The sequence below is a fragment of the Haplochromis burtoni genome, unplaced genomic scaffold (genome assembly GCF_018398535.1).
Source record: "Haplochromis burtoni strain Fernald_Lab_line unplaced genomic scaffold, NCSU_Asbu1 Contig_24, whole genome shotgun sequence".
In the NCBI taxonomy this organism is placed as follows: domain Eukaryota; kingdom Metazoa; phylum Chordata; class Actinopteri; order Cichliformes; family Cichlidae; genus Haplochromis; species Haplochromis burtoni.
Genome location: NW_024582385.1, coordinates 321,956 through 336,445, shown reverse-complemented (window position 1 = coordinate 336,445; position 14,490 = coordinate 321,956). Strand labels below are relative to the sequence as shown.

The window sequence follows — 14,490 nt, the reverse complement described above, 5'->3', positions numbered from 1 at the left end:
TGTGTGTGTGTGTGTGTGTGTGTGTGTGTGTGTGTGTGTGTGTGTGTGTGTGTGTGTGTGTGTGTGTAAGAAGGTGAAAGTAGAGATGTATATGTGCTTAATGCATAGTGTACAGCATTTATACAGGCTTCAGTAATACAATCAAGGAACATCTCAGATGAGGCTGATGCAGGTCATTAAAGAGTCAGCATTCATGTGTTAAAAAGTGAGCACGCAAACTAAAGTTTAGCTAAAGAATTATGTCATGGTATCTGGCCCGAACTCTCCTGACTACCAGGAACCAAATCTGAACAAAACAGTGTGTGGAGAGGAGGGAAGGGGAAACTTGGCGTGTGCTGGAGAAGCTCGGGTGCAGCTGGGAGGGGTCAAGTCCACAGAGAGAGATTGAAATAGGCTATTTCTGGGCCTGCCCTGCTGTCCCCACGCTCACATACAATCATGCATCATCCACACCCTTCACTATCTCCGGTCATCCATCACAGTCGGCCGCAGCAGGGCCCAGTTGTACAGATCCCCACCAAGACTACTGAATTCACAGTTTGAAGCTGTCCACTGATGGGTGGGTGATGTGGGGAGGGTGAGAACCACTACAGAGACAACTGCAAAAGAAAATGGCTGCACTGGTTTCTTTAGGATGCAGTTTTGAGCATTGTGAGTGAGCTCAGTCTGCTGGTGGGTGAGCAACGATGGTGTGAACTGTGTGCAATGGCATTAGCATGCTACGCTAACCCAAAATGCAGCAGATTCATCACTGAAGGTCACACAGATGTGGCGCGTAAGTTTAGGAATCCAGAAGAGTTAAATCAGCATCGTTTAGTCTCCACAGGCTACTTCGTAAAGCAGCGCTCTCAACTGTTGTACAGTAGCAGTCCTAATTTGACTTGTGTGGGCCAGAACAACCACCCAGTCAAATTCCTGCCAGCTCCCTCTCCCTGAACTCTTCTTCTCACTCAACACGATGATGAGTAGGGGGATGGGCAGAGCAGGTGGTGGCCTATGAGCACATCCAGAGACCAAGCGGGAAATAAGGATATACATATCACTCCTTTCATTTGTTCCAGTGCTTGAGTAGTAGCTGTAATCCAGTCCCTCAAAATGGCTGGCCTCCTTTGTTGAGAATTTCAAGCCATGCCCTCCAAACATGTATCCTCTCACCGTGGTTAACAGAAACACGGTGGAAAAATATTTCCCAACACATCCTCATTCTCCTCTCCCCCAGCGTTCAGTTATTCTTTGCCGCAGTCCACTACGTCCAATAGACTATGTGGACGTTAGCATATGCTACTTCCGGTGCGGAAACTCCTACGGGGAGCTTTGTTTCCGGTGTCCTATTCGCGCCTTGTTTACGGTCCAAAACAAGTTAAGCAAATGAATGAATCAAGCGGCGATTTACATTTCTATAGATGTCTCGGGCATTTACCCAATATATCTGTAAATGATGTTCATCGACTTGTCGATATTTTTTTCCCCGCGCCTCAGAGCAAAAGAGAAAAGGGATTCAAATGTTATATTTCTCAGTATCTGTAAACAGCGGTCCCTCGTTTATCGCGGGTGTTATGTTCTAAAAATAACCAGCGATAGGTGAAATCAAGTAGCCAACTTTATTTTTCGATGGTGCAAAACGATTCGTGGACATCGTGGACATACAGCACTGCACTTCAGAGTCACACTGCTAGCGATCGATGCAGCGATTCTGTACTGTACAGGAGACACGTCACGGAGGAGATCGTCTGCAGCGATCAGGACGCAGGACACAATGTGACGTAAAAATAAGCATGCAAACTTGCACTAAAAAATCCGCGAAACAGCGAGGTGAAAGGTAGCGAGGGACCGCTGTAATTTTGAAGGTAAGTCACAACATACCCTTCGTACATACTAATGTATAGAAACCCTTACCAGCAATCGTTCATTTTTTGTGTGGCTTTTTTTTCACGGTTTGTTAACATGCTGTGTGGGTGTGTACTTGACTAGCTGATATCGACATAACGGGGAAACATCTGGTTTGACTATTGTTCACCTGTAGTTTGAATGCTGAACATTTGCCTGTTTAAATCATAAGACCAGTCACTATACAGAGATGTGCTTCTGAATGTGGACGATGTGTCTTCTGATTTTGTAATGCAGTTCTGCTTGTGTTGAGTGATGTAAACAACTGATCGATCTAAACTCTTTAAACGTCAAAATTGATCATTAGATTTTTTATGACACAACAGCGGTGAGTGTTCCCACCTCTGCTCTTTGTAACTTAACGCGATCTTTCCGTTTCCGAGTTTTGGAGTATATCTTCGCAGTAGCGATTGACCGCAAAGTAAAGCTACCGGAAATGTACAACCCCACATCCGGTCTCAAACCAGGAAGTTAGCATTTTCTCGTGCACGGGGTCTGTATATCACATCCAGGTCCCAAAGGAACAGGCCACATTCAAACGATACCGTGTAGTTAAATTAAAGGAACCTTGTGATGATCCTGCTGTCACCAAGCAAATAACCTAATACAAAGTGTTCAGTGTTCAAAACTTCAAAAAAAAATTTGAGGACAGCATGTAGCAGCTGCTAAAAACAATTTGAGAACTGTCTGTAAGTCCAATGTGAACACATCTGGAGACTTTCTCACAAATCTACACACCTACATTTCCCATCAAAAGAGGTAATTTGCTCTTCAATACATCTAAACTAAAAGTACACTCCTACACAGGGATTATTTTCTTGCATCAGATATCACAGAAAACATCTGGACCTAATGAGCAGCAAGACGCTAAGCACCTGTTATTTTTCAGCAGGTTGAAGTGTCCTCTGAGGCATGAAGGACAAACAGCCAGACTCCTCTACAACTCAGCCGTTTTGTGTTTGGAGGATAAGATGGTTCAGCTTTGACCTCCGTATGATAGGGGTCAGTGAGCTGCACGGACATCCGTCTCCTGGTCTGAGTGACACCCTCCAACACAGCTAATGCTTTGGATGCATCTCCTCTGCAGCACAGCATTTGCACTTGCATTTCAGAGGAGGCGAACAAGATGGCAGCCCTGCATAATTTTTCCAGAAGTGCGAGACAGTTGATGTATTGCAATGATATAAATACATATAACAAATAAATGCGCAACCTGCTAGCTATGTAACCGCGCTGAATACGAGAAAGCTTGGCATTTCTTGAACCTGGTTCACCTCCCAGCAACGGGACTTTTGTTCCCTGCAATAATAGAGCTGGGCGAGATATCGATATTTTATGTCATGAGAATGAGTTTTTATGGTGTTATAAGATTTCTGAAGTCTAAAATCATCTAATGTCAGCATTCTTCTAGGACCCTGGCAACAAACCACCTTCCAGTGTTACAATCTTCTCTTTTATTTCTATAAAGAGATTAAGTAACCAATAGCAGCTGAGCTAAAATTCGTTCATAGTCCTGCCCACTCACTCTTTACTTTTTTCTGGGGTCAGTGAAAGTGGAGGATCATAGCCTGCTGCTAACAGGGATTGGCTAGATATGCAACAAAGCAAATTTTTATCAACAAAGATCACTATCAGTTTAACTGTAGGGTGCACTTACAGTGTTTTGGGGGCTTGTGTTTTTGTTATACCAGGACCTGAAGCCATTCTAGCTGGTTAAAGCAACCAGATGCCGCTGAAAGCAAAATTTTACTTACGTAGCACAAACCCAAAGGCCCTACATGCAATACTGTCCGTGTTTATATGAAAAGAATTCTGATACATTTTTAAGTATAGCATGAGATAAGCCACAGAGTCATGTGTGGCATCTGGGGCTTGATACCCAGATTTGAGGATCTGTGACAGCAAATAAAGTAATGAAAATTAAAATAGCCAATAAGTAGACAGTTTCATGTTTTCCCATCACCTGAATACCTGTCTCCAGTGGAACACGACAATCCCGTTGTTGATTCATGGGTCTAATGTGGCTTGCGTGTTTAATGTAATTATTAGCTTTGACTGTATGCACACAGGTTAGCGCTCTAGGGAAAATGAAATGATGAAGGAAGACCCTGACCTGTACAAAGTTTAAGGAACAATTTACAACAAATAGTGAACTAGTGAGTGCGTGTTACTATCTGTGATGGTACTTTATGTGCGTCAGTCTACTTTCAAAGTCTACTTTCATGGCCACATTTTTTTTCTTAACTACTATGAAATATTGAATCAAATGTGGCCCGGAACCTAACACACTCAAGACACAGACGTGCTACTCTGCACTGCTAAAATCTGGATTTTTGTAACTGTAACACTATCTGACAAGCTACTTATTCACATACAAGAAAAAGACTGCTAAGAATGTGGCTCTATTTACATGTTAAGTTATCGCTGAGAGAGAAAGAAGCCGTGGACAGTTTTTATTCAGGATTGTATCGGCAGCCATGTCGTCTACTAACTGACTGCACTGCTCCTATTGTCTGCTCCTCTCTGTCATTCACAGACATCTTCCTGAAACGGACAGGTACAGCAGCTGTTCCAGTACAATTTGAGTCTACAGAAACTGAAACAGCTATTTTAAAAAAAAAAAAGACTAAAAAAAACGACCATCTGTGTAGTATGTTGGGCTGATATTTGAATTTTATTCTGGGGACACCTGAGACTTTTAAAATCTGCCTGTATGGGACAATATTAGAGATTTTATGTTACATTACATAAAATGTTTTCTACAGTAAAGCTCTCGTCTCACTGCACTCTTCAGTATCTCTTTGCTTTAACTTCACTGACAAAGTTCTCCTGTAGCAATCAGGGACACACACACAGCGCCGCTCCGACAATAAGAAATAACTCAAAGTTTGATGCCGTGGGTTAATGTGAACAAAAACAAGAAGCTAGTAGCCAGTGGACATCGCTGAAGAATAAATAACTATTCTTACCTCACAGAAAACAGGGGCTGCTGGTGTGACTTGTGTTTTTTATGCATTTGGATACAAACTAACCATTTTAAACACCGAAGTCACACAAGGTGAGACAACAGCAAACAATCAACTCCCATGTTTTATGCATCTAACCTTAACCTCTTCATGGAAAGCAGCTGACAGTAGGTAAAACTGTGAAGCTTTTCTAGACATACACTGAAACTGTTATTGATTCTATTAATAGACTAAAGCAGTATCTGTAGCAAAGATTTAGCTCCTGTTCGAGTCCATGCCCCTGCCATCGACACACTGACTGTGCACCAGAATCTGATACAGCCCCACTTAAAAGAAACAGAGCCATGCCTGACTGAGTGAAAACAGTTTAGACAATTAAAAATATATCCTCTAAACATCCATTAAGTCACCTGCAATCAAGCTAGGGTTATGTTTGATTTGTGTTTTTGCCACATGCTAAATAAGCAAATATTCCAATATTTGCAGACGTTAACAAAGTCTTATAAAATCATTTTGGCACTGCGGGTTGTTTGTTAAAATCTTTTTCCTCTTGGGTGTTCAAATAAGCAGATTATCTATAGAAAGGAGTCAGCATTCAACAAACCCTAATCATATGAGCTGCTGGTGACCTGGTAGATTTTAAATATCAAGAAGAAAATATGGAAAATGATTTTACAAAACGGTTTCTTAAAAATTGCAGCAGCTTCTGGCGGAAGTATTAAAAATGACTTTTACAATTTCTTTTTTGTTGTTGTTAACAGAGCACGCATATTTGCACTTGTACCATATATCAAACGCATATCATGTATCGCCATTCAGTCCAAAAGATAACGAGATGTATTTTTTTTCCCGTATCGCTCAGCCCTGTGTCATAGCCCCGTCACTGCCAGCACACATTTCTTGTTTTTATTTCCAACATCGCTGTCAGCAGGAAAATGTGAAAAAGTAATTTTATAAATTCAAAGAAAGTCTGGAATTGTCTGCCACTGTAACATCTCCATGCATGTTTAGTCTCTCAAGGACAAAAGGATAATAAGTTCAAAGAGTTCATGATTACTGCGTGATTAAAATGTAGTGCAATTATTCCTGCAAAGCCAAATGAAGAGGAAATATCAAAATCAGTCTTCCACTACGACGTCGCTCCTTTGGCCGGGTGATGAGTCAGACGACTCGTGTATATGAGCCTTTGTGATCATCAATCTTAATTACCGAGTGCTCATTCTTACCTGGGTAGAAGTCTTTGGATTTGGACAGCTTAATGGTGGCACCCGTCTCTTTCTGCAGTTGTACGATGGTCTGGCCGCCCTTGCCAATTATAGAGCCGGCTGCATAGCTGGGGATCAGCACCTTCAGGAAGTACTCACCCTCCTCTGGGGAGAGAGACACAAAACGGGAAAGGGTCACATCTTATAAAGCATCTCTGCAATTTTTGTATACACCAAACTGTTACCATAAAAAAAAGACTAGAGTAAGAAAAAATAGCTTTCACATAAAAATTATAACCAAGTTCCTGTATTACTCTGGAAAGATCTAGAAGTAGATTTTGTCTTTTGAGTCTTTGTAGCTTTCAGTACATTCACATTCTATCAGAGATCATGTTCTGTGTCCTGTCCCAGATTTCTTGTAGAGTAAATGATGACCTCCTTTCCAGTTTGCAGAGGTCTAAATTTATCTATTTTCAAGGAGTTTTTGCAACCTCTGACTGAATTCAAAGCCAAACCCAGTGTTACTAATCATTTCTCACACGTGAACAACAGGAAAGTAGAAGGAGCAGTTCAGTCTGAATCTGAAAATGTATCTTGTAAAAAACACAAACTCATTATCCATACAGTTCATGGATGCCAGTACAGAGTGAGCCTTTGTAATTAGAAGACGCGTGGAGAACATATGGGAACCAATCCCACAGATTTGCTCAAAGGGTATACTGCCAAGATGGTCTAAATCTCCTCCATTTTGGAAGGGGCTTCTGTGGCTTACATTTGCTTGTAGCAGTCAGTGAGTGACAGAACGTCAGTTCGAAGAATTTCAAACCCGCGTTTGCCTTTTAGCTTGGGAACTTTATTTTCCTACAGTGGCAATTAAGAATTAATCAACCCCAAAGTGGGCAAAGTGTCCTTCCAAGAAAGCCCCGATCATATTGAGTGTGTAATCTAGTAAAAAGCAAATCAGCCACATATTGAGCCCAAATGTAATAAAAGAACCTGCCAACAATGCATCAAATATGCTGTATTTATAGATGCGTGGCAGCTGGGTTTACCCACTGAATTACTGATATTATACCAATGACGTCATAGTAAACACTTGATACAGGTGCGTACTTAGTATACCAAAGCACTGATACATAATCTGCCTTGCATGCTGATCTGGATGCAATGACGTCATGTTCGATCCTTTTTCAGCTGCCTCAAGGGTGACGTCACTGGAGCGGGCAGAGATGTAAAAAGGCACTGTCCACGTTAGTCTGAAGAGATTTCTGATGCATTTTCAAGCACAGAGACAAGATCGCTTTTTGACGGCAAAGCCACGGCGTCTGTCACCACATCGCTGCGTCCCGTGTCAAGCCGAGGGTATCGAATGTTGGAGCTTGACCGGCACGGTGGATGGATGGATTGAGGTGGACCAACCTGTTGCCTCAGTCATGCCCTCATTAGAATCAGATGTGAATGAACATGGCACTGTGACATGAAGGGATTTCACAGCCTACACGTTACTTCTTCTTATTGCATTAATATGCCCCTCATGTTTCATTCAGACACAGGCTTGTTGTGGTGCACATCACCCAAAACCAACAGCTCTGACAAATGCACATGATTGCCATGCCGTGATGGTTAATTTCACCTAATTGTCCATACTCGTGTGAGCTGCCCAAATTCACAGGACTGCTACATTAATATGAAATGACACATATGAACGTGATGAACAGCTCGTGGTGCTGGTCAATACGTTGGTCTTCTCAGAACAAAAGGACGATTTGCAAAACTCACTCTAATCACCCCTGCTTCTCTCACAATGAGCAACAATAAAATGACCTTGGAGAACAAATAAGCGTGATTCATGACTGACATGGTCGCTGTAAAGCTTTTCAGCCCTCCATCACCCTATCACGAATATTGGCTACCGTAGCCACACAAAGAAATTCATTTGAGTGATGCTGATTGCAGGATCTAAACATCCAACGACCTGTTGTTGACAGACAAGCCCAAACCCACTGCGTAACTTTCTGCTCATCTTCAGCCAGAGTAAACCCAGCAGGGGAGGAAGCCACTAAGATTCCCTCCATCGCCCTTACAGCCACGTTTGCTGTCATTAGTCAATAATTAATTCTGTCCTAGTGTCTGAGATCACAGTAACAGGTTTTAATGGCGTCATGTGGTAGAGTAAACATGGCAATCTGTTGCTGCAATCCGCCAGGGAACGGGAGCAGTGGGGCACATTGGGAAGCTGAGCCAGTGGGGTGTTAGTTCAGACCCCTGCTTCCAGTGCTGGAAGGATGGCTTGGAGACGTGGACTTTGAGCCAAATGTGTTTAGTTAAGTCACTGGAGGGGGGTGGGTCAGAAGGAAATGCCTTGTGACCGTACTCCCTCCTTCTCACTACCCCTCCAAGTACCCATTCTGCATTTCAATGGACTAACCTGCTCCTGACAGCCAGCAAGGACGACGGAACTCAAATGAGCAATAATGAACAAACGAGCTCTCGGTGTGTAAAATTGCATGTAGTCTAGCACGATGGATCAATTCAACAAGTCAGACAAAAAGAGTTTGAGGCTTACCCATTCTGAGATCTGCTGCTTCTCAAGTCCTCTGTCAGATCGCCATCAATGCCGGGACACAATCTCTAAATGGGATCTTAACATTAGCCTAGGCATAGGTGCAATGGTAGTGTTGAGGAATGCGGCCAGTCGACCTTTTTCACCGAGGTCTAATTCATCAGTGGGTGCAGAAAAAGAGATTTCACCGCAGCATCCGAGCCATGCTTGCAGCTGGCCAGAGCCTCAATTGTCCAAGAAAATGCTAATGCAGGCTCTCGGTGTTTTCAGTGAAAGACGGCACGCATTGTTCAAGCCTGCATCGGTTTGAAGGGGGGGGTCTTCCCTGCCGCATCACCCTTTTCACTGCTCTCATCCATATTCATCGAGTGGCCTGTCTGTCTGCAGCAGCACGCAGGACTGACGCCTCGCTCGGCCAATGGGTAGCCTGCTTCCTCCAGCACGTCATATCCCCACCCCCTGATGCCGGTCCCAAAAAATTGAATTTTCTCCCCTACTCCGCCTCTTTTGACGCAGCACTATAAAGTATGGCAGTCCATTCACTCACTTTTTTTAGTGGAAAGTGACAAAGGTGAAGTGGCGGAGGGAGCGGGTTTCAGCGCTGAGCACAGAAGCATGTGGAGTGACCTTCAATAGTGGCTGAAGAGGTGTATGGAGAACATAAGCAGATGATGAAGGAGGTGGAGGAGGAGTGATCTGAGACGGCGTGCCTTACGCCACCCACCCTCCTCCTCTCCTTTTCCCCACCCCCAATCCCTTAGACGGCCATGTTTGAGAGGGCGGAGGGGCTCATCAACCATTGCAAATGGCAGTGCCGCAGAATGGTGGAGGGGGGTGATGAAGCCAATCACTACGACTATAAATCTTACACCGAGAGGTATCTCAAGCGAGCGTAAATGTGTGTAAAAACTGCAGCGTGAGCATGTCAGTGTCTGTGTGTGGACCTGAGGGTGGCAGGTTCATTTTATGGTGATTTCCAGGGAAACTGTTAAAAAAGCAGCCTTTTTCCTGGCTTTCTGATGACTTTCATCCACAAATCAAACCTGAGCATCGTGGCCCATTTGGCTTTGGAGGGAATGCCTTCCAGAAAATTCTAGCAGTCTCATTCACTGAGAGATGCTCTGGTATATAGACACAGTTCCCCTGTAGACTCCACTCCCTCCTAATGGTCTATCTCTCTCTGCTTTTCTCTGTCTTCATTTCTATCGCTCTCTCATTCTCTCTTTAACTGCCACCTGGCAAATTCACAGTCCGCTCACGTCACATCGCTCTGCAAGGGCACCTGTGTCCTTCCCACCAAAAAATTAAAAAAAGAAAAATAGCTCACATTCCACTGCCAACCTTTCCATTAGCAACATTACGAGATCATACCTAATCCCTGAGCCACACAACCTTTTTGGAAGGCACATGCTTGGCAGCAACATAGGCTCAGAGTGTGGGTAATTAGAAAGAGGAACGAATAAAAGATGTTCACTTTAAGGACAGAAGAGCAACGCTGATAAAAGAGGAGCAGTGTTTTTCCTCATTCAGTGTCCACAACTCTTAATGCACAACCAGGGGATCGGCTTTGAAAGAGCACGGCTTCCTTCTCTTTGTTGTAACTGCCAGTCATGTTAATGATCGGTTCGGTAGGAATAGCATGATCAATATCAGACGTAGTCAAGGGCTTGGTGATTACAAGCATGATTGAAGATTATCAGGCTGTCTAGCCCTACTGCTAACAGAAAGGCTGGGGGCTTGCATTGTTACATGCGATGCATGCAGATCATATGAGATGAAACAGGAGGTGACATCAAAAAATGTTACATAAAGCAGAGGGGGGATATTTATGAAACAGCTGTTTTGTATAGGCCGTTACAAACCTCTGAATGTGCATTTCAGGTAAGCAAGGATACGCGACTATGTTTCAGTGAAACTGTTAAACTCTGCCTTATTGCTTTGGATGCTTTTATTATTATAAAACGCAGTACACACGTTTGCTGGGAAAGGCAGTATATGCTGCAAGGCGGCCATATAGAGGTGCTGCTTGACTATACTCAGGTTAGCTAACTAAACTGCAAATGTTACTACACTGGTTGTAAATTGAATTAGCCTTAAGTTGCCAGGGGCTTTTTAGCATGCATAGCAGCGCATCCTTTAGATTTTAAAGGGAAACACCATTTCATCGCTGACCACAGACCAAACATACATCTTGTCTTCAAAGCTGGACATGCTACAGTAAGCTCATAAAGTTGTTCAATCTTCACATTTATTTATGCACACTCATTATAATTTGCTATGTGAATTATCTGTCCACCGTTCTTTTCAAAATAAGAGGAGGTTTGGGGATGAGACGCTAATGATTACAAATGGGATTTTCACTTTGTTTTCCTTGATAAAGCAATCAGGTATTCTCCACACTGATACAATCTCTTTCAGGAAGTCATCTGAATCACCCCTGAGACAACAAGACAGCCTCTTCAGAGTTAGACGTTCATCAGCACACGATTAATTGTGCGGCTGTGTTTTCTGAAAATACGATGGAGGCGTGATGCAGAAATGAACACAGAGTGGGGCTGGTAAAACGCTGTCTGATGCCATCATACAATACCCAGCACTAAAAAACCTGAGCTGTCAGTGTAGTGATTTATATATATATTTTTTAGAATCTACCCAAATGTTCAAAATTTCAATTCACACCACCAGGATGGGAACAATGCGGCAATGTCTCTGTGCCGCAGCTAAATGGTGAAAACTTTCCTAGAAGCAGGAACGCTGCGTGACTTCTCTTTTCTACAGTGGTTTTAGGGGTGCTAATGGATGACATATGGTGGTTGGATGTGTTCTAAAATACTGTCTGGTAGCTCGATGGTCCATGCGTATCTTGCTGAAATTACATTTCTGGGGTTCAGTGAAGTGCAGCAAAGATGCACTTGTACTGTTGGAAATGGGATATAATGCTGCCATCACTGGGCTGTCAGGGACACAAAGACAAAAAGAATTTCAGTGACATATGGCGAAGAAACTGCTTGTTCTCTGCAGACGTCTAATTAACAACAAGTTCTCGAATAAGTGGTCCCTGTGAGTTGCAGACCAGAACAATCACGAGCTGGAATAAGATGTACAGGAGCTGGAATCAACCATCCTCACTGCTGCACTCCAGCATCTTACTGACAAATAATAAAGCATGAGCGCTCCACACTCCTCCACAAAAACAAATCAGGATCAATTTGTTCAAATAGCACTGCAGTGTTTTTGTAGTACCCTTCTCCTGCACCTCACCATTCCCCCATTTAAAATGACGTTTGCCTTCAATTTAATGCATAGATTCTCATGCACGATTCTGGACTACAGCACCCAGCTCTGCTTCTCAAGCACTTACATGCTTTCAATTAGTGTTCTAGTGTTTTACAGTTGTTCTTTTATCATTATACAGAGGCAAGCTAGAAGGTGGTATGTCAGACATCATGAGGCTAAAACAATTCCAAACAGATGCTGAGTTCTGGCTCAGCGCACACCCTATAAATAACCTGGGTTTACTAGGAATTGGGCCTGCAAGTGCTGATGAGCACAAACCCTACAGGGTGGTATGAGTTTCATCTGTTGGCTTTTTTGCTCATTTCACCTTAAAAGCACAAAAAAGAAAATGAAAAATATCTGAAAACTCCAACTCAGCATAAATCAGGATTATGATGCTCCAATCTCACAAATCACCAACACAATAATAGGCTCTGTTGTTTCTCCACTTGTTTTAAAAGGCTCACAAATCAACACTAAAGTGTCCAAGATCAAAGAGCAGCTTCCTTTCCAGTGCGCTGCTAAAAGTTTGGCTCACATACTTGTCATATTTGTACTGGTCAAAGGTAAAGGTGAGTGCTTTGCAGAGCCTATGACTCAGGGCCCAGGCATCAGTACTGATTCACATTCAGGGTAACGTTTGAAGACTGTGATGACATTTCTGTCACTCCTCCTCAGATTTGTCTATAGCCTCTGCAGAAGAAACCCGTGCCTAATGTTCCAACAGACACAAACTCTGATGAACAGAGACTCGGAGAACTTTTGTGTTAAATAAGGTGCACACAAATCATCAGCTGTCTACTGAATGACAACTTGCCAGCAAAAGCTCCAGATGTGGAGTAGAAAGGTTGCCGAGTTCAAATTCTGAGCTGACCTAAGATGAGGAGGCCGCTCACTCAGTCGGGCTGCTCGAGCATGCAGCGTATGAAGTAACAGCCATAAACACACTCAGTATCTCAAAGTGCCAAGTGCACAGGTGCTGCATGTTAAAGCCAACATGCCGCCCAGAACTGCTCATATGGGGCTTCGGTATCACACTGAAGGCTGTGCTTTGCCGTTGCGCACAACAAAGGCTCAGAGTTAATGTGGAGAAGAAGAGGTGGATGGGCTGCTGGTTATTGCTTTTCTCTTACCTCCAGTGTTGGTGCGTTTGGTACAGCCGGCCTCCTCAGCCGGAGTTTCCAGCGGCCGTTTGCGGGAGTCTGGGTTATCGGCGTCCATATGGGTCTGCTGCAGGCTGTGGAGATTTGGATTTGTGAATATCCCGTTGTGGTCAACGGCTCCTCCGCCACCACCACCACCACCGGCCATCATCATCTTTCCTCTCCGGAGCTGTAGATAAAATTGCGCTATTCCCCCGTCTTTCTCACACACTCACAGCGCCCTCATCACCACATAGCCGTGCACCGTGATATGAACGACAAGTTTGGGGGGCTCGAAGCGGTCTCAAAACGATAAACACCAGGATCAGGGTTTCCTCTTTCCTCTGCTCGTCTGGCTGGTCCCTCACGGAGCTAAATATAAGAATTCCATTGAGTGAAATGCGCTCTTTTAATGCGCTCTCCGTCGCTCCAACAGCATGCTCCTTATTGTTGACGCGCAAAACAACCCGCGCCTTAAAATAAAAAAAGCAACCCCACACTCCGAGAGAAGACAAGTGCAACAGCTTCGCAGAGGTGGAAAACGTCTTTCTTAACTTCTCTTAACGCCATACTTCTGTTTTAAGTCCAGTGCGATGAGTGCAGCTGTTGTTATTGTTGCCTTTGTAGTGCAAGAGGGGAGAAATATAGTTTGAGGGCTCCAGAGAGGACTACAGTGCCACAGACCGGCCAAAAGACACGGGACCAGATCAGCTAAGACTGATGTGAATTTGCTGCATTCCTTTTTTTTTTCTTTCACCATCTGTGTGAACACTGAAGTTATTTATTTAGTCCAGGTTTCTTATGGTCAGTTTGCCAGTTTTGTTTTTGGTTTGTTTGGTTGGTTGGTTTTCTTTTGAGTGAAGCATATTAAGCCGATTTGGAAATCTATCTTTGCAATAAGACGTTCATACAAAGTGAAACATTTAAAAAAAAAGGTGGGGGGGGGGGAGAAATAAACATGGGAATGAATGTAACTTTTGAAAGAATTGTTTCCAGGATGTTTTAAATGAAAGAGTTCACGAAAAAAATGGTAAACATATCAGAATGAAATACGCTAAACCATTTTTGTTTGATTTTGTTCATTCTTTTTAAATTAAACAAGTTATAATGATTTTCACTGAGGACAGACTTCCTCAGTTCTATAGACAAAAGTGGCCATATTTGGGTGAGAGGGTGGTTATGCTAAAGTTAAGCCTAATGCAAGTTTAGTTAAGAAGCTACGACCATAAAACCCAAATATTTGCATAATAAGCTGACTCATAAAATCCTACTTTTTCCTACTAATCTGATCAAAAACCTCTCTATCACATGGTATCACTCTAAAGGTAATTCCAATTCAATTCAGTGTTTTTTATACAGCGCCAAATTACAACAGCAGTCGCCTCAAGGCTCTTCATATAAAAGGTAGACCCTACAATAACACATACAGAGAAAACCCCAACAATTATATG

The 14,490-nt window shown here is 43.2% G+C and overlaps 1 protein-coding gene across 2 annotated transcripts in view; it reads right to left on the bottom strand.

Annotated features, from left to right (window-relative positions):
- The window catches only part of nova1 (NOVA alternative splicing regulator 1), a 28,848-nt gene extending 15,124 nt beyond the window's left edge, over positions 1–13,724 (bottom strand). The window contains exons 1-2 of one of the 2 annotated variants that reach the window (XM_005947783.3): positions 13,031–13,724; positions 6,080–6,223 (exon numbers count right to left, since the gene is read on the bottom strand). In XM_005947783.3, the coding sequence (XP_005947845.1) occupies positions 6,080–6,223; positions 13,031–13,214 (328 nt within the window). In that variant the 5' untranslated portion in view covers positions 13,215–13,724. Of the gene's footprint in view, positions 1–6,079; positions 6,224–8,624; positions 9,293–13,030 lie in introns of those variants that run through there. The other variant, XM_014329381.2, reaches the window with a different exon arrangement.
- Between the last annotated feature and the right edge of the window lie 766 nt (positions 13,725–14,490).